Raw genomic sequence first — 17,502 nt, forward strand, 5'->3', positions numbered from 1 at the left:
AATTCACGGACAGAAAGAGCGTGGCAAATGTGTGCCGCGTTCTTTACAAAGAGTGGATTGTGTGAGGAAACGCGGAGTGACGAAACAAGCGTGAAACCGAATTAACAAGTCGTCATAAAGAAGGGCCGCGCGGCAGTCTGTCCCAGTGGCGTCGCTGGGCCTATTTTAAGGGGGCTGAAACCCATCTTCAGCCCCCCTAAAATAAATGTAGGTTTCCGCCCAAACATCAAAACCTGCTTCTCTTCTCGCAATGGTGGCAGATAACATTCATTACCACGCACATAGCTGACATCAAAATATCAAAATGTATTTCGACCTAAAAGATCCAAAAGTAGACGACGTCAGCTGGCCCGCTGGGGACAAGTTGTCACACTCTGTGTCGATAGACGATCTCTGATTGGGTGACTTCCATCCGGAAGTGCCGCCTTCATGTTGCCGTGGAAACCGACAAGCGTTAACCTGCGAGAGACAGAGAGGCAGGTGAGGGGAAAAGAGCCGATCGACACCGATGGATGGATCGATCAGTTATGTAAAGCGTGTCGACGAAAGCTACATCTCGTCGCGATAGTCAGCCGCACAGCCCCCTCGTGCTCGTCGTCCCCGTGCTAATCGCGGTCGTGCTCATCGTCCTCGTGCTAATCGTGGCCGTGCTCATTATGGTCATGCTAATCGCGGTCGTACTCATCGTCCTCGTGCTCATCGTGGTCGTGCTCATCGTCCTCGTGCTAATCGTGGTCGTGCTAATCGTGGTCGTGCTCATCGTCCTCGTGCTAATCGTGGTCGTGCTCATCCTCCTCGTGCTAATCGTGGTCGTGCTCATCGTCCTCGTGCTCATCGTGGTCGTGCTCATCGTCCTCGTGCTAATCGTGGTCGTGCTAATCGTGGTCGTGCTCATCGTCCTCGTGCTAATCGTGGTCGTGCTCATCCTCCTCGTGCTAATCGTGGTCGTGCTAATCGTGGTCGTGCTCATCCTCCTCGTGCTAATCGTGGTCGTGCTCATCGTCCTCGTGCTAATCGTGGTCGTGCTCATCCTCCTCGTGCTAATCGTGGTCGTGCTCATCGTCCTCGTGCTAATCGTGGTCGTGCTCATCCTCCTCGTGCTAATCGTCGTCGTGCTAATCGTGGTCGTGCTCATCCTCCTCGTGCTCATCGTGGTCGTGCTCATCGTCCTCGCGCTAACGGGGGTGGCGGTCGCGTCTCCTCCTCGTCTCCCGTTCGACCCGTCCCCTCGTTCCTCGCCACGTCTCGCTCTCCTCTCCCGACCGTGCTCCTTCACCTGCTTTGCTGCTTACCTCCTTTTTCTTCACCTCCTATTTTGCCCACCTCCCTTCGCTCCTTGCTCCTCACTTACAATTTGCTCCTCGGCTCCACTTCCTCCTCCGTCCCTCCTTTCTTCACTTCCTCGACCTCCTCGTTCTCGCCACATCCTCTTCTTCCTGGCCTCCCGCTTCTCACCCCCTTTTGCTCCTCATCCATTTTCCGCTTCGTCCTCGAAAATTAACACAAACAAGTCGCGGCGTGCTCGGTGCACCTCCTTTTCCCTTAAAAGGACGAAAACTTCACAGCCGTGAAGCGACCGTGAAACTTTCTGTCCAAACATGAGCAGCAAGACAATTTCAAATAACATCCACACTTTTGGGGTTCCCAGGGCATCGAAAGCAGAATGTCGTTTAAAAAAAAGCCAATTGTGTTTGTGTCAATATTGAATCAAATTGTCTGTTGCGAGTAAAACTCGATCGACAGGAAACTCGGCAGAGTTCTGGAAATGATCACAATCGGCACGATACCAAAAAAAGCAGCATGCAAATTTGAAAATATTTGCTTTTAGTCGGGGAGATTTGAAGCGGGCGCCATGACGACGCCGTCTCGTCCGCGCCGACGCTAGTGTTGGCAATGTCTGGCACGGGGCCGAATTGATCCATATCCAGAAACACAGGTTACGATTCGATTTAAAAACAATATCTTTAAGGGTGGAACGATACGATACGGTTCAGTACGGGAGCGACGCGATTATTTGTCTAAGCCTTCTTTCGAACATGTAAAACACGTAAAAGACCACCTGTCCCTGACAATTGTTGCTTTATGGCACTGTAAAAAAAAATATATATATAGTATCTATATCGATATTTTCGATTATATTCGAAGTACCGACAACTGGAACGCAGAAGTGCACCGAACGGTCTCGAGACGAACTATTAGTTTGCCGAAGTATTTCGTCCGTGCGAATTGCCGACACGGAGCCACCTTTGCCATATTTTCTCCATGTTCACAATCTGCGGCGGAAATTTCGCTGCCGGACTCGACATAAGCTACGCAACGTGACGTTGCATTCAATGTTTGCAACTGCCGGGGGAAACGTAGCGTCTGCGAACGCTACTTTGCTATCGCCGTGACCACGAAAGTAGCTGAACGACTGAAAGCTATTTCATGTTGAAATAGTGACGCCTCAGAGAAATGCCGTTAAACGAGTCCAGTCGCTAAGCATTTGTAAGCATAACGTTCAAATGAAAACCTCAGGCGAGCCATTCGTAGCCTCCCGATATCCGCTCCGCCGCCCGTGCAATCAATTGAACAACTTATTTTTCAACAAAACACAAAAGACCTTCATTACAAATGACAGAAAAAAATGCATCACACTTTTTTGTGTGAAAAGCAGTTTTTGAACAAAAGGTTCAAGGGGGGTCAAGCCGCGTGTCTGCGCGTCGCTCCGCATGTGAAAGCGTCGGCCGCAAAAGCCCGGCGGGGGGTCGAGGCGCGGCATACGTGTCGACTGCCGCCGTGATTGCTGCGAGCAGCGACATCGGGACGCGGGAGCGCGTGGTTTTTACGACGCCATCATTCGCAGGACGCTTGTCCAAAGACAAAATTCCAGCCGCAAACGGCGAAATAAGCGGCGTGCAACGCAAAGAACAAAACCTGAGATTTCGGTTTTAGGGCGATATCGCCCGGTCCTATGTAACGCCTGTGTCTTCGTGTTTTTTATTGCCTTTTTAAATCGGGCCTGAGGGTAAACGGTGCCACGCCCAAGCGGTGCCGAGTAACACTGTAATGGGCTTTGCCCCCCGCCCCCCGCCCCCCGCCATTTGCATGGAGACGCCGAGACACACACACACTTTGACTCAGACACATACACACACCTTTACGCACACACACACAACAGTCGATGTTGTTAGCTGGCCTGCAGGCGAAAGTTTTGTGCTTCTGATGGCCCATGACGTCCTCCGGGCCCTCCCCCGACGGTTCCCCCCCCCCCCCTCGTTGATGACATGTTTGTGAAGAAGGAGCCCCCTTGTCTGTCTCTTGTCAGGTCACATGATCAGATGACATGGGGGGGGGGGGCATATGAGGGGGGGTAACAGCAAGGCCAAGTGGAACGGGGGAGGGGGGAGAAAATGGGGGAGTATGTGTCGGGGGGGGGGGGGGGGGTGTAGTGAAAGGGTCCTTTGTGATCAAAAAGGTTTGTTTATTTTTTCTGTTGCGATGGCGAGCTGGCGTCCACCGCCGGACGTCACGTGACCCGCACACGCCACAAACGACCTCCCGAGTCAACCAGAAAGCGCTAACAAATGTCCTCGCTAACTAGCTAGCCGATGCCGCCGCGTTTGGAAGATGAATTTGGAAATTACAAGTTAGCCTGGAGTGTAGCGGTGTCATTGAGATATCATAGCCATATTTGAGAGCGCAAAACACAATGAGGTATAAGAAATACATCATAAAAATGCATTATGTGTGTACAGCCTGGTGAAAACGTGACAATATGTGGACCTAATGACAAATACGCACAATTCAGACAATAGGACCAGATAGCGACCGGTTAGAGCGTCCGCCTCACAGTTCTGAGGAGCGGGGTTCAAATCCCGGCCCCGCCTGTGTGGAGTTTGCATGTTCTCCCCGTGCCAACGTGGCTTTTCTCCGGGCACTCCGCTTTCCTCCCACATCCCAAAAACACGCGCGGTAGGTTCATTGGGGACTCGAAATTGCCCGAGGATCGCAAATGGTTGTTTGTTTCTGCGTGCCCTGCGATTGGCTGACGACCGGTTCAGGGTGTCGCCCGGCCTCTCGCGCGAAGAGATATGGGATGGGCGCCGGCACGCCCGCGATCCTCGTGAGGAGAAGCGGTACCAAAAATGGATGACAACCAGATAAGTGAATCTGCCATTAAAAAAAAAACTCCCAAATTATAAAGATGAAAGCGTTCCAAGGTCAAATATTATCTTGTGTGTTCAAAGGGTAGCAATGCAGCTAGCTAACTGGCTAACAGCTAGCCTTGTCTCCATATAAACAGAGAAATTGAAGATTGCGTCTTACGAAGTCTGCCTATCAACGGGTGACCTATTAACAGAGACACCGTGATTGGGTTAAACTAATTGCAATCATTTCTAATAATTGGAAGGTCAAACAGGAAGAGATTGCGAGCGTCGGCGTGCGGAGAAGAATTGCGGCGAGCCGCTTCTTGTGCGCGCGTGCACTTGTTTCGGCGAGGTTGATGGGATGTCGGGGATGGGCTCTCAAACACGCGCTCGCGCACACGCAGCAAATTTCACTTGTTTCCACACTTTCTACTTTCAAGTTTGGACAAACTGAAGACTTTAGTTGTGGTTGCAATCGTTGGCTGCAGCGAGCACGCGTGCGTGTGTGTGCAAGAGGGTGGAGCGGGGGTGGGCTCGGGTGGGCTGTGACTTGGCCCGCCTTGTGTTTGCGTTGCTTCGGCTGTGTGTGCGCGCGGGTGCGCGTGTGTGTGTGTGTGTCTAGTCGGCCTCTTGTTTTTGGCTGCGATGGCAACAGACATCACAGCAGGCTCGTCAATCTGCAGCCCGCCGTCCCGCCGCAAGGAGGACGGCGAGGAGGGAAAAGGGAGGCAGGAGGGAGAGAGAGCAAGAAGGAGCAGATGAAGGGAGGCTGACAAGATAAAGGAGAAGAAAGACGAGAAGCAACAGGAGAACAAGAATTAGGGGGAGCAGAGGGGAGGAGAATGATACAAAAGGAGGAGGAAGAGATGGGAATGAGGAGGAGGAGGACACGAAGGAAGAGGTGAAGGAAATGAAAGAAGGGAGAAAACAAAAAGAGGAAAGGAGGACAAGGAGTTGAAGGGAGAGAAGGAAAGGGAGGATATGAAAGACGAGGAGAGAACAAGATGCCGAAGGGGAAGATGACAAATCCAGAAGAGAAGGAGAAGAGGAAGGATGGAAGATTAAGGAAGAGAAGAAGACAGCTCAATGGCGGAGAAAAAGAAGGCGGAGAGGGAGAGAGAAGAAGAAGAGGAGAACAAAAGGAGGGAAGGAAGCAGGCTGCATCACCGCATGCCGCAGCAATCCCCTTGCACGGCATGAACGCGCGTGACGTCACAACTTGCAACACACACACACACTTCTCAACGGAACCGGATGAAAATAAATATATTTAGCCGACGAGTACACTTAGAAGTGAGATTTTGTTTTTTTTAAAAAACAGCAACAATACGACAAAAGTGTCACGAAAAAGCCAAAGTTGGCCGCCCACTTCCCGCCATCTGGCTCAAGGCGCCAACGTGGTTTGGAGGTGCAGGCGCGCCCCCTGGTGGACGCCGACAGCATTTCAACAGCTTGCACATATTTCCAGTAAATCATCTTAAGAAAATAGAATTTATGAAGGATTTTATGAGGAAACGTAACGACTAAGATGTTGAACACTATAATATGAAGCTAAATCAAGACGAAAATACTGAAAAGTTCATTTAAAATACATTCATTTGAATTATTTTTGAAAATACTTTGTTCATGAATATATAATAAATAATCATACAATTTTTACATTCATAAAAAAGGAATAATACTGAATTGGTAAAAAAAAAAAATATTTAAAAAAATAATAAATTTCATTATAAGAAAACAATGCTAAAACGTTTTTGAAATGTTGACTTTTTTGATCAAATAAAAAAATACATTACCTAAATTACCATGAGTTTTCATACTTTAAATTATTTTTATTTTATATTAGTTATAAAGAATTGTATGGAGATTTGATGAATGATCTTCAATGTTTTAATGTTGAAACAAACAAAGTCAATATGACAGACTCACTATAAAATGTGGATATTTTTAAAATGATTACTGAAAGTAAAAATTCTATCTCATAATAATACAGATGACTAAAATAAGCATACGTTTGTATTATTTATTTAAGTCGTAGATATGAACTAATAAAGTGACTGAATAATGACTCGTGTGTGAGAATGTCGCTGAGCTCAGCTTGACACCTGCTGAATGAAAAGCTTCATTTTGTGCGTGTTTGTGTGCTGAGAGCCCGCGTGTGCCTGCGCACGCACACGCAAACACACAAGTGCGGGCCACCCAGAACGGAGCCCTGCGGGACCACCCAACACCGGCAGAATTCTTTCACCAAAGTGCTCCAAAGTAAACAAAGTGAGCGCACAGACAAACACGCATTCGCTCACATGCGCGTACGAGGAGGCCACGGTTGACAAGACCCTGAGCATCTGACACTTCCAGGCCGAGACCAACATCGGCGTCAGATGTTTGGACTTGAGCGGCACGGCAATAGTGGTTATTATGTCTGCCTCGCAGTCAAAAGGTTGAAGGTTCCAATCCTGTTTTTGCTCAGCTTGCTCACACATTCCAGAAACGTGTCGGCAAAGTGTGAATGCTTGTTTCGGGAATCTTGTTACCCTAATGAGGATTAGCAGGACAGAAAAGACAAGGGGTGAAGTTAGCATGACGAGCATGGCCTCAGTGTGTTAGCATTGCAATATTTGCAATGACCAATCGAGACCCCAACAAAATATCTGCACAAAACATCGATAGCTTCTGACAAGAACCGAGCCCAAACTCGACATCCAATCAGGTCGCTCCGACGTCGCAGTTTCTTTCGTATTTTAGCTTGCCGACCATTCTCGCGGATTAGCATCGTTAGCTTAGCATCCTCCTAAATGAACAAACAGAAACAGTGGGCACATGAGGTCTTTGGTCTAAATCCGCACTTTATTCCTAACACTTACAGGTTTGCTTGGAAGCGCCCCCCCCGGAAACAACAGGCACACACCAGGCGATGCGTTCAGGGACGCCGCAGAAACTCAGACAGAACAACATCCGGGGTTTCAAAAAAAGCAACAACACATTCGTCGTCGACGAGAAAAGATCAAGACGCTTCCAGAATGGCCTTTGTTACATCATCGTCATCATGAATAATAATCATCATCATCATCATCATCATCATAAATAGAAAGGCAGGAATCTACATTACAAGAAACAAAAGATGGAGTGGAGTTCTTTGGTTTTGACTATTGAGGTTTTTTTTCTCCTTTAGCAGTAAAATCTTTGCTGTCTTCTCGTCGAACTTTGGATTGAAGCTGCAAAAATATTCAAAGCGAACCGAGTGACGTTTGTAAGAGTAAACGCTGAAAAACATCCCCCCCCCCCCCACCCACCCACCCCCGACAAACAAAACAAACGAAACAAAACCTTCGGCTAACGTGAACGCATTCTGAAGGTTTCGCGACTGCGGAGTTTTCAAATTTTGGTCGTTGAATTCTGCTCCTGAGTTGACGCTCGTCGTTAACACGCAAACGTTTGGTTTGGTTTTGACAAGCGAGAGAACGCGAGGTAAACGTCGCCCGAGGACGTCGCAAAGCTTTTCCATGCACCAAAGTCGACGAAACGGGGCGAAAAAAAAGGCGCCGCGAAAAGGACAAGTCGAAATGTTCATCCGGTCGCAATTCAGGATTTGGTACAAAAACGCAAGTTGGGAAAAAGGACATTTTGAACGTAGCCGCGATGCTGTTATGCAATGTTTGTGGTTCCTACTACATTCTCACATATCACAAGACAGCAGTCTTACCCCCCCCCAAAAAAAAACGTTTTCTGCACAATTCTTCGACTAATTCATGTCGAGTTTTTGTACCAAATTCGACTAAATTGCGAAGTCAAGAAAGTTCCTAGCGACTGAATTTCAGGCATTTGATTTGAATCTTCGCGGTGCAATTTAGGAGGATTTTGTACAAAAATTCAAGTTGAAAAAAAAAACCAAAAAAAGACATTTTTAAGAAATATGCTTTTTTTTCTGACTGAGCTTATTTGGTGTAGACAATATCAATGTTTGCAGTGGGATCAGTTTTTTTGGGGAAAATGCTCACATCTTGCTAAAAAATATTACTTTCACAATTTACTACATTTCTCTGCGAATTGATCTCGCGTTTTGTACCAAATGCGACTAAATGGTGAGGTCAAGAAAGTTCAAAGTGACATTCTGACACTGGACTTGAAAGTTCACAGTGATTTTGTACAAAATCCTCAACTGGAATGAAAACCTTTTTTTTTTGGGAAGCAATTTGCATTTCGGAGACCAAAGCAAATCTCATTTGGTTTGGCACGTCCGCCGTCTTTGTGTTTTCTTTTTTTTGTACAATTTCCTACTAAATCCTCAAAAGATTCTGTCTGAATGCAAAAAAAGCTTCCGAACAAGCGCTGGAAAATCAGAAGGCCTTTGAAAGAGAACAATAAATACACCAAATAAATACATAAATTAATAAGGTACAAAGGGACATTTTGTACAATAAATACAACTCGTTTTTTGTGTAAAGCTTTTTGGTTCTTAAATGTACTTTTCCTTCTACGAGAACCGGCAAGAACATTCCGCCCCGACAATCATCATCATCATCATCATCATCATCATCAACACTGTGATTATTATTCTAGTTTTACTATTACTCCCAATAAATGTAAAATATGAGAAATGTTCTGCCAGTAGGGAAATGATCAATTATTATCATAACTATGAAATGATATATAAGCACTGTTAATGACATAATTAAATAGAATGTAAAAAAAAAAAAAATTAAAATCAAAGCACAGTGATGAAGACAATGACCACGAGCTCGTACATGTTATTAGTACTCGGTAAAAATTATTGTTAGCGTGAAGGAAGATGACACACGCGCACGCACGCATGCATGCACGCACACGCATCCAATCTTGCAGTTGGTGTGTGTGTTTGGTTTGTTCTATTTGGTTGGCTTCTACGTTGAAAAACTTTTGGTTTGTTTGGCATTTGGCATTTTTTTTTTTTTTTTTTTGTCATTCTTCACATTTGACATTTTTGTCATCTTTTTTTTTTTTTTTTTTTGTGGCAAGCGACAACTTCTCACTTTTCTCCACAAATCAGTCAGGAAAAAAAAATGACAAGCAAAAAATATGAAAATACATCACAAGCCCCCTGTATCGCCTTGCCCCCCCCCCCCGTCGCATACGTAATGAGACAAATCCCGTACGTCATCTTCCTCATCATCAACAAAGCAAAGAAAAATGGACCTTTTTCTTGAGAGTCACTCCGAGTCCAGGAAGGAAACATCAAAGCCCAGGAAAAGGGGGTCAAGGGGGGGCAAGGGAGGGCAAGGGAGGGCAAGGGGGTCCACGTGGAGAACATCCCAGCCATACACACGCATATGAGCCCCCCTGCTATCCTCTTTGTTCCTTTTTGGTTTCGGGGGGGGGGTCAGTCACGCACTTTTGCTTCTTCTTTTTGGGTTGACTGTTTGCTGCTGCTTTTTCTTTTTTTTTTGGGCTCTTCCTGCTCCCAGTGCGCCTCCTCCTCCTCCTCCTCCTCCTCTTCCTCCTCCCCCTCTTGAACCACCTGCAGCACCTCCTCTTCCTCATGTTCTCGTTCCCGTTTGGTCCTTTGATGCGAAGATCTTTGGAGGCAAAATGAAGGAAGGAGGGAGGGAGGAAAGGATGGAGGGCAGGGCAGTGCTTCACCTCCTCCTCCTCCTCCTCTTCTTCCGTCAGTGTGTGCGTGTGTGTTTGCGGTCTCAGGTGCGACCGCGGCTGCCACAGGCCAGACTTTGGTATCCGAGAGTGACGGTCAGCTGGGAGATGATGAAGATGATGATGATGATGATGGTGAGGTATGGAAGCCATTGTCAAGGAATAAATAATAAATCAATCAATGAAAAGGGGGCCGGCCGGCGTTTGCCCGTCGGGCGCGCCCTGGCGTGAAAACTTTGGTTTGAGCAAACTTTGCGCTTCCTGCTGCTGGTGATGAAGACGAAGACGATGAACTTCCTGATAGACTGAGAGATGTTTTGTTGTTGTTTTCGGGGGCGTTTGGCACAGCAAATATAAGGCAAGCATATAAGAACAAGCGTGCGTTTGATCAACGCACCCCATCGGGGCGGGCGGGTGGACTTTTCCGCTCATTTCAAATGTTGCTTTTTTGCTGTGTTTTGTTGCCGCTCGGCTTCCCTCGGACGCTCGAACAGTCTGGAGTTTTTCCTCGCCCGGACGACGGTTCGATTTTTGTCAAGCGGGTGCCCGCGAAGACCTTCGAAACTCATTTGCGATGAACCGGAATCCGACCGTTTACCACCACCGACGTTTCTATCTGTCAAGTACGTTTTCAACGGCTTGTCTGTGAAATTCAAGTTTGTAAACCGTCGTCATGACGAACAGATCCCCGACTCGTCACGCCGACGGCGAGGTTGACGCGTCGGGAGTCGGACAAGTTTAGGCACCTCCGTTGCGGCGGGGAGCGGGAAGTGTGCGGCGCCGTCGCGAGAAAAGATGACGCGGATCATGGAGTGAAAGCCGAACAACGTCGCTGATGTTAAATGTGCTGAGTCAGCGTCGCTCACGATGATTACTCAAGAATGGACAAAGCTCCAAACAAACAGAGTCCGCTCTTTCTTTTGGAAGCTTTGATGCAAAATATTCCGCGGGTCTCGAAAGATCAGTCAAAATGCTCGAAAATGGCTGCCGGCAATACGCGGAAGCGGGCTTCGCCAACGGCCGGCAGGCAATGAGCCCTAAAAAGAAACTTGATTCTTGAGAACAAAGGCAGGATTTAGGAAATCGGTAACGTCATGCGGTCCTTGGACATTTTTGTTGCGATCGATTCATTCATTTTGTGTCCTGCTTTGTTCGGGAAAGTTATTTTTTTCCTACTAATTCGCAGGTCGAGGACCCCGTCACGCCCCGCAGCATTTGGCGGCATTCGGCGAAGTCGGAAACTCGGCGTGAAGGCCCGCCCGCCCTGTGGTGAAAAGAAGCGGCGCGTTGGCGAGGTAGAGCGGTCGCACGTGACCGTCACGCTGCGGCGAGTCAACGGAAAAATGAAAATGGATTGAAATCGTCCTGAGTGAAATGGGAATGCGTGAAAATGGCGTCGAGGCGTATCGGAAACGCGATCCCGGATGGATCGGAATGCAAACGTCTAAAGCTTTTCTCTCCGTTTTTTTTGTTGTCTTTTCTATTTGGTTTTGAGTTTTTGGTATTTGTAGATTTTGGTTTTTGGTGTTGTGGCGGTCGCCTCCCATCATGCACTTGGTCTCCTTCCCTACACTCCTCAGCTCCATGTGTTTTTTTTGTGGTTTTTTTTTTTGGTTTTGAGTCGCTTCTCCGCCGCCTCGCCGACCCTCCTCGTCCTTTGGGTACACTTTTTTGGCTCGGGAGGACAAGCGATGGCTTCTGTCGAAAGGCGACGTTTCTAAAGCTTCCGTCCCCGCCCCTCTCCCCCGATAGGCCGTCACTCGGCCCTGGTCCCGCCCAGGGGCGGCGGCGAGGCCTCGCCGAAGGAACAGAACGAGGCGGGGCTGGAGCAGGGGGAGTCGTCGGGGCAGGAGGGCGGGCCCGGGAGGCGGGCGGCGCCGGTGGGAGGCGACCGCGCGAAGGGCGGGGACGCCGCCGCCATGGAGATGGAGCCCGTCACCACGGGCAGGAGCGCCGGGCGGTTGAGGAAGAGCGAGGGGCGCAGCGAGGGCGGCACCCCGCCGGGCCCGCCGCCCAGAATCATGTGACCCGCTCCCGCCTCCACGATTGACAGCTGACCGCCGCTCGCTGCCAGCGCTGATGGGGGGGCCAGAAGGGAACAAGGAAGGAGGCAAAAGGAAGAAGGGAAGGAATGTCGTCAAGGGAAGAAGGAAGAAGGACGGACAGAAAGAAAGAAGTCAAAAGTTGAGTCAACGTTCACGAGAATTATGAACAGTGATAAGAAAAAAAAGGACAACTCAACTACGAGCTGATCTTAATTGCTTCAAAAACAAATCATCGAAATGGAGCACTCGCTACGTGCTGACCAACGCTAGCACGCGAGACAGCCTCCGCATCATGCCTCCATCTCGCGTTCCCTGCAGGAGGTCACTTCAAGTCTGTCTTCCACTTTCTGACATCCTTCCAAAGGGATTTCCATACATGGACGAGTCCATTCAACATCTCGGCCACCAGGGGGCAGTGCGATACTGAAGGTCAAAACTAAGTGGCTCATATATTCCTGATACTGCCTCTCCAAACATGTTTCAATGTTGATCACAACGGTGACATCAATGCTACTTTCATTAGCCCTTCTATTGCGTTTTGCATTGTGTGTTAGCATTAAGCTAGCATACTTTGGTAAGGCAAAGTTATGTTGTTTTAAATAGACATGTACGTCTTTTGTTTTAAACGGCCATGAACAGCTTGAAGACTTTTTTTTTTTTTTTTTTTTTAGGAATTGTTCCCTTTTAGTGGGATTTTAAAGTTTTGTGAACATTTTTATTATTTTCTCTGAGTGGTCTGGTTTTGCGACAAAATGTCCTCAAACCAATCTTTGAAAGACCTTTTTAAAGTTTTAGTCAATTCCCCCCAAAACGGAGATGTCTGCTTTTGCATTTGAAATGTCGGCATCTGATTGACTTCAAAAAAAGAACCCCACCTTGCATGGTAGCCAGTGCATTGCTGCCCATGAACGCCTGGTTCATTCCTGTGCTTACTCCCATCAGCGTGTTCCTAAAACGAGAGAAAAACAGTTGAATTGTGCAAAACCTGAAATGATTGTTATTGAACTTCTTCTTTTTGCTGCGCTGTCAGTCCGATGTGCGATTAACGACACGAGCGTCGCATGTTTGCGAGCAACTCTGTGCGGTGGACTCACCCGGCGTTGAGCCCGTGAGCCCCCAGACCGGGAGGGGCGGGGCTCGCTGTGCTGTGAGGGGGTGGAGTTAAAGAAGAGGAAGTGGACCCCGCTGCCACGGAGCTGACGGGCGACGGCGACAAAGTGGCAGCTAGGAGGCGGGCATCCAGAAGAAGAGCCATTAGGACGACATGCGGAGACGTTACGCAATATGTCGAGTTCGAGGAAATCAACGCGGGTATTGTCTAACGTCGGGGAACAGATATGAACATGTATTCTAGGAAATAGACCTTCACGCGTATTGTTGGGTTTCCGGAAACAGACGCGTACTTATGTTGTTGGTCTCTAGCAGATGGACATGGACATGTTGTGTTCCAAGACATAGACGTGGGCACGTCACGTGAGACATGTTGTGTCCTGTTGTTGGGCTCCAGGAAATAGACACGGCATTGTCGTTGCTGTTGTTGTGTCGCGTCGACTAAAGCAAAATGTTTTTTTGCAGCCTGTCACGTGCCGCCTGATTGCAGGGAAGCGGCGCCGTGCCACACGGTGGAAATCAGCAAAGCGTCGTCTTCCGCGTGGCTCACAACACGATCGTTGTTGACTCACGCTCCGAGAAGTCGTTGTCCTGCTCAGCGTTTCGTCCGGCCACACAAAGACACAATCGCATTTTTCATCTTGCTGACGGACTCCTGCGGGCGCAGCTTTAATAATAAGGCGCAAACGTGGATTACCGCTCGCCTCCAGTCACGTGACTTGACCGAGTCAGACTCCTGTTGCCCATTTGAGGACTCGGGACTCGCTCGGTCCAACTCACGAAAATCACGACTGGACTTGGGACTTGGCATGCAGGAGACGCGGCGCAACACGACTAAACTGGACAATGGCGGAAAAAAATGACAGTCTGCGACTCACACCGGCGTATCTGGCGATGGACCCTCGCAAACATACCGACTCGCGGCAACGGAAAAAAACGGTCTTATCGGAAAATTACGTGTTGAGGCTCCACATGTACTGGACTCTGTTATTTTTTGTTGAACCACAAAAACATGGTGCAATTGTCACAAAAGAAGCAGATTGCTACGAGGCAACGGTAGGGACATCATTTGGGATGGCCTCTTGACACGACCTCATACACATCACTGAAATGATCTTATACACAATATTGACATTTTTTTTTTTAACCTGACTCCTGCTTATTCATGTTTTTCTCCCCCCAAAATCAGAATCAATTATTTGCAGATTTTGGCTATTTGGGGTCTGGCTCGGTCCCAACCCCCCAGTTGAGTAATAAAAGAGAGACTTGATATGTTGGCAATGGTAGCCTAATTCCTTGACTGCACTGAACTCACGCATTTCTGTGACAGAGACTCTCCATGCTTTGCTTCTCAGCCACTGGTACAAATATAGTTTGGTATCATACAACATATTGTACATATTGTACTGGTATGGCCTGGCCACAGCCGACCGGATCTCGCTTCGTACCCGGCAACGTCGTTTGTAACGAGCGATATGACGGGGCCGTTACGTCCGCGATTCATCTGCAATTGACGTCTTCGGTCCTTCAAGTGAGAAAATGACTTGACTTCGGACTTGCAAATGAAACCTACTGCTGCTCACCTGTTGTGCTGAGGCTGCCGCTGCCCTGGGGCACACCCGGACTGGAAATCTGCCGAGAGCGAGAGAGCGAGGTTGAAAAGGGCAGAACTGGGGGGGGGGGGGCCCGGCAAAGGGCGAGGGTCCGTACCACGTGCGGGCCGTAGCAGGGGGTTTTGTGCGTGACGGCCGGCGAGGTCCTGCCGGGTGGAGGCGGCGTGCCGCTGCCGCTCGGGTTGATGCGCTTCTCCTTCTGCCGCCGGTTGCAGAACCACACGCGGATCACCTCCTTCTCCATGTTGAGCTGCTCCGCCATCAGCAGGATCTCCTCCGAGTTCGGCTTCTGGTTCTGCCGTCGCATCGCAAACGCAATTCAAGGCAAAAATGACATCACTGCCATCAAAGTGTTTAACGGTGTTTCCCAACCTGTATTGATCCTAAAAATTGATATTAGTGTAACTTTATGCACATTTTGAGCATTAACTCTCTCTCTCTCTCTCAATATATATATATATAATTATACTTAAAGAATTAAAATGTATTGCACATAAGATAAATACAATACGTAGCTAAATATGTTTGAAAACTAACAGTTCTTCCAGTAGAGGGAGCCCGCATACCACTCTTTGAGAAACACTGATCTCGCGGAAGAGTGGTTCAGCATTTTAGTTGTTTTCCGTTGGAAAACGACAAAACAACACGCGAGTCTTACGGTCGTGTAAGAAGGTAGCGACATCAATCCACCATTGTTCAAAATTACCATCAGGCGTTCTCTTACCGCGCTAAAGTTGCGTTCGAGCGCCACGCGCACGTTGGTCTCGATGCTGGTGCGCTTCTTCCGGCGCCGGCCCGCCAGACCCTCCAAGCCCAGCAGGGGGGAGGAGATGGACGAGGGGCTGGGCAGCATGCTGTCCACTGCCATGCTCTCTGCGCAAAATACATTACACTTCAACGTTTGCGGATACTCGTGGATCAATGATCCCAACTACTCATGACACTCGTGTCTTTATACAATCGTGATAACAGTTCAAGTTCAAAAAAAAAAAATGCAATAGTTGTGACGCTTTCACAAATTCGTCCCCATTCAACAACAGCATTTGCTTCGCTGTCTGCTATTGTGTGAATGCAAAATGGCTGCCTCAGTGGCGTTAACGCTAAAGACGACTTGAGTCACATTCAAAGGAACTCCCTTTTGTGTTGGTTTTTGGTGGAAAAGGCAACGGAAGCAAGAGGAGAAAAACCCCACATATCCCAAAATGTCATTAGCATCTTCACCAAACATCAAACATTTGGGCACTAGAAGCGAGAAAGATATGATGGATAACAACTGAGAATAATTCCAATACTCGTATCAGTCATATCAATTGCTTTTCAAAAGGAAATCCAGTGGGCTACGTCTTGACTGGTATTGCTCAAATGATATGAAACGGACCCTTTAGCAGTTTCCTCCACTAAGAAGTTTACCACGACTTTTAGGGCCAGTCCTCAAAGTTCGCTGCCGAGTAAAAATTTGGCAGTAATCAGACAAACTCTCCGGTACAAGTTCGATACCGAGAAGTGATCTTAAAATGGCCGCTTGCAACCAAAAGGGCAGACTTGCTGCATCTTTTCGGCCGAGGCTTCTTGAGACTTTGGTAGACATGCCTGCCAAATTTCAAGTAGCTAAGTGGGCTGAATTTGAAAAAGAGCTTCCAGGGGTCAGTTTGAGTGAGCGCCGTGCCGGGAAAAGCGTGCGAGTGTTCACCTGCGTCCCCGAGCCACTTCTCCAGCAGAGGCTTGAGCTTGCACATGTTCTTGAAGCTCAGGTTGAGGGCCTCGAAGCGCGAGATGGTCGTCTGGCTGAAGTCGTTGCCGTACAGTTTGCCCATGGCGACACCCACGTCGCCCTGGCGAGAAGACGGAAACACGCGGCGTGTCACAACATCGCACTCACACGTAAACGCACACAAACGTGCGCACACACGCACAGTAACAAAAATGCACATATACGAAAGCATGCACAAACAAGCACACATTCACGAACGCAAACAAACACGCTCACAAATGCACAAACATGCTTCCAAATACACAAATCCAGTAAACCCGCAGTGGGCTTAAGGTTGACCTGTGTGAATCCCAGCTTGATGCGACGCTGCTTGAACGTGCGAGCAAACTGTTCCAGCTCCTCCAGATCGCTGGGCTCCTCTCCGAGGTGCCCGACGTGACCCCCGGGGGTCAAGGCGGAGTTCAAGGAGCCGGAAGAGGAGCCCACCGCAGATGCTGCCGCGCCGCCGCCCGTGGACGCCACCGAGGCGCCGATGCTTCCGCTGAACTCGCTGCTCTTCTCCCTCTGTGGGAAGAAACGCAGGTGGGAGTAAGCTCCGTGTACTAGTATGCTCTTTGTCCTCACTAATAGGACAACTACATGTTACAAGTGTGGCAAAACTGCATGCTACTAGCACTACTACGCGTTTTGAACTAGATGTTAGCATTAAGCTAGCAGACCTTTGTATAAGACAAAGTAATGTGGGTTTTGTAAATACACAACTCTTCTCTTTGTTTTATGGCAGGAGTTTCCAAACTACGGCCTGGGGGCCATTTGCGGTCTGCCATCCATTTTTTTGCAGCCTGCAGGACAGACTAAAATCAACTTTTGACACAGCCATGTTGTTTGTATGCATTGTACTACAGTACAGTATTTTCGTTCTACGCTGGGTGGCAAGGCAAGAGAGGAAGTTCACTCTCATCTCTCGCTTCCTTGTTTTCAACCAATCACACATCATTCGGTAAGCTGTGACACCAAGGTCAACTTTGTTCAGATTGCTCCTGTTTTGGTTCCAAACGTGAAATAGTGACTTTGCTGCTGTTCAGTGCAGGGCTGGATCTATTCCAGTGGAATAGATCCCCAAATCTTGTAAGTCGGGTCACTCGTATTTCAAGGCACCACTGCAGTGGGAATTTTTTTATTTTTTACTAGTAAGACTCCAGTGTGCATTGTGATCCTAGTGCGTTGAATTATCCTAGTGAGGGCAAAAAGCATACTAGTAGATGGAC

At 48.3% G+C, this 17,502-nt stretch overlaps 1 protein-coding gene and 1 long non-coding RNA gene across 6 annotated transcripts in view; one reads left to right on the forward strand and one right to left on the reverse strand.

The window, feature by feature from the left end:
• Positions 1 to 6,068: 6,068 nt before the first annotated feature.
• Positions 6,069 to 17,502, reverse strand: part of LOC133471197 (POU domain, class 2, transcription factor 2-like) — a 59,832-nt gene continuing 48,398 nt past the window's right edge. For 4 of the 5 annotated variants that reach the window (XM_061760500.1, XM_061760501.1, XM_061760503.1 and 1 more), the window contains 8 exons: positions 16,574 to 16,798; positions 16,214 to 16,355; positions 15,248 to 15,396; positions 14,621 to 14,818; positions 14,494 to 14,542; positions 12,895 to 13,024; positions 12,676 to 12,749; positions 9,487 to 11,831 (listed from right to left, as the gene is read on the reverse strand). In XM_061760500.1, the coding sequence (XP_061616484.1) occupies positions 11,512 to 11,831; positions 12,676 to 12,749; positions 12,895 to 13,024; positions 14,494 to 14,542; positions 14,621 to 14,818; positions 15,248 to 15,396; positions 16,214 to 16,355; positions 16,574 to 16,798 (1,287 nt within the window). In that variant the 3' untranslated portion in view covers positions 9,487 to 11,511. Of the gene's footprint in view, positions 6,666 to 9,486; positions 11,832 to 12,675; positions 12,750 to 12,894; positions 13,025 to 14,493; positions 14,543 to 14,620; positions 14,819 to 15,247; positions 15,397 to 16,213; positions 16,356 to 16,573; positions 16,799 to 17,502 lie in introns of those variants that run through there. The other variant, XM_061760504.1, reaches the window with a different exon arrangement.
• Positions 12,888 to 14,191, forward strand: LOC133471198 (uncharacterized). The gene is made up of 2 exons (XR_009786152.1): positions 12,888 to 13,111; positions 13,376 to 14,191. It is a non-coding gene; the product is annotated as an uncharacterized LOC133471198 (long non-coding RNA).

Source organism: Phyllopteryx taeniolatus, chromosome 21, assembly GCF_024500385.1.
Source record: "Phyllopteryx taeniolatus isolate TA_2022b chromosome 21, UOR_Ptae_1.2, whole genome shotgun sequence".
In the NCBI taxonomy this organism is placed as follows: Eukaryota; Metazoa; Chordata; class Actinopteri; order Syngnathiformes; family Syngnathidae; genus Phyllopteryx; species Phyllopteryx taeniolatus.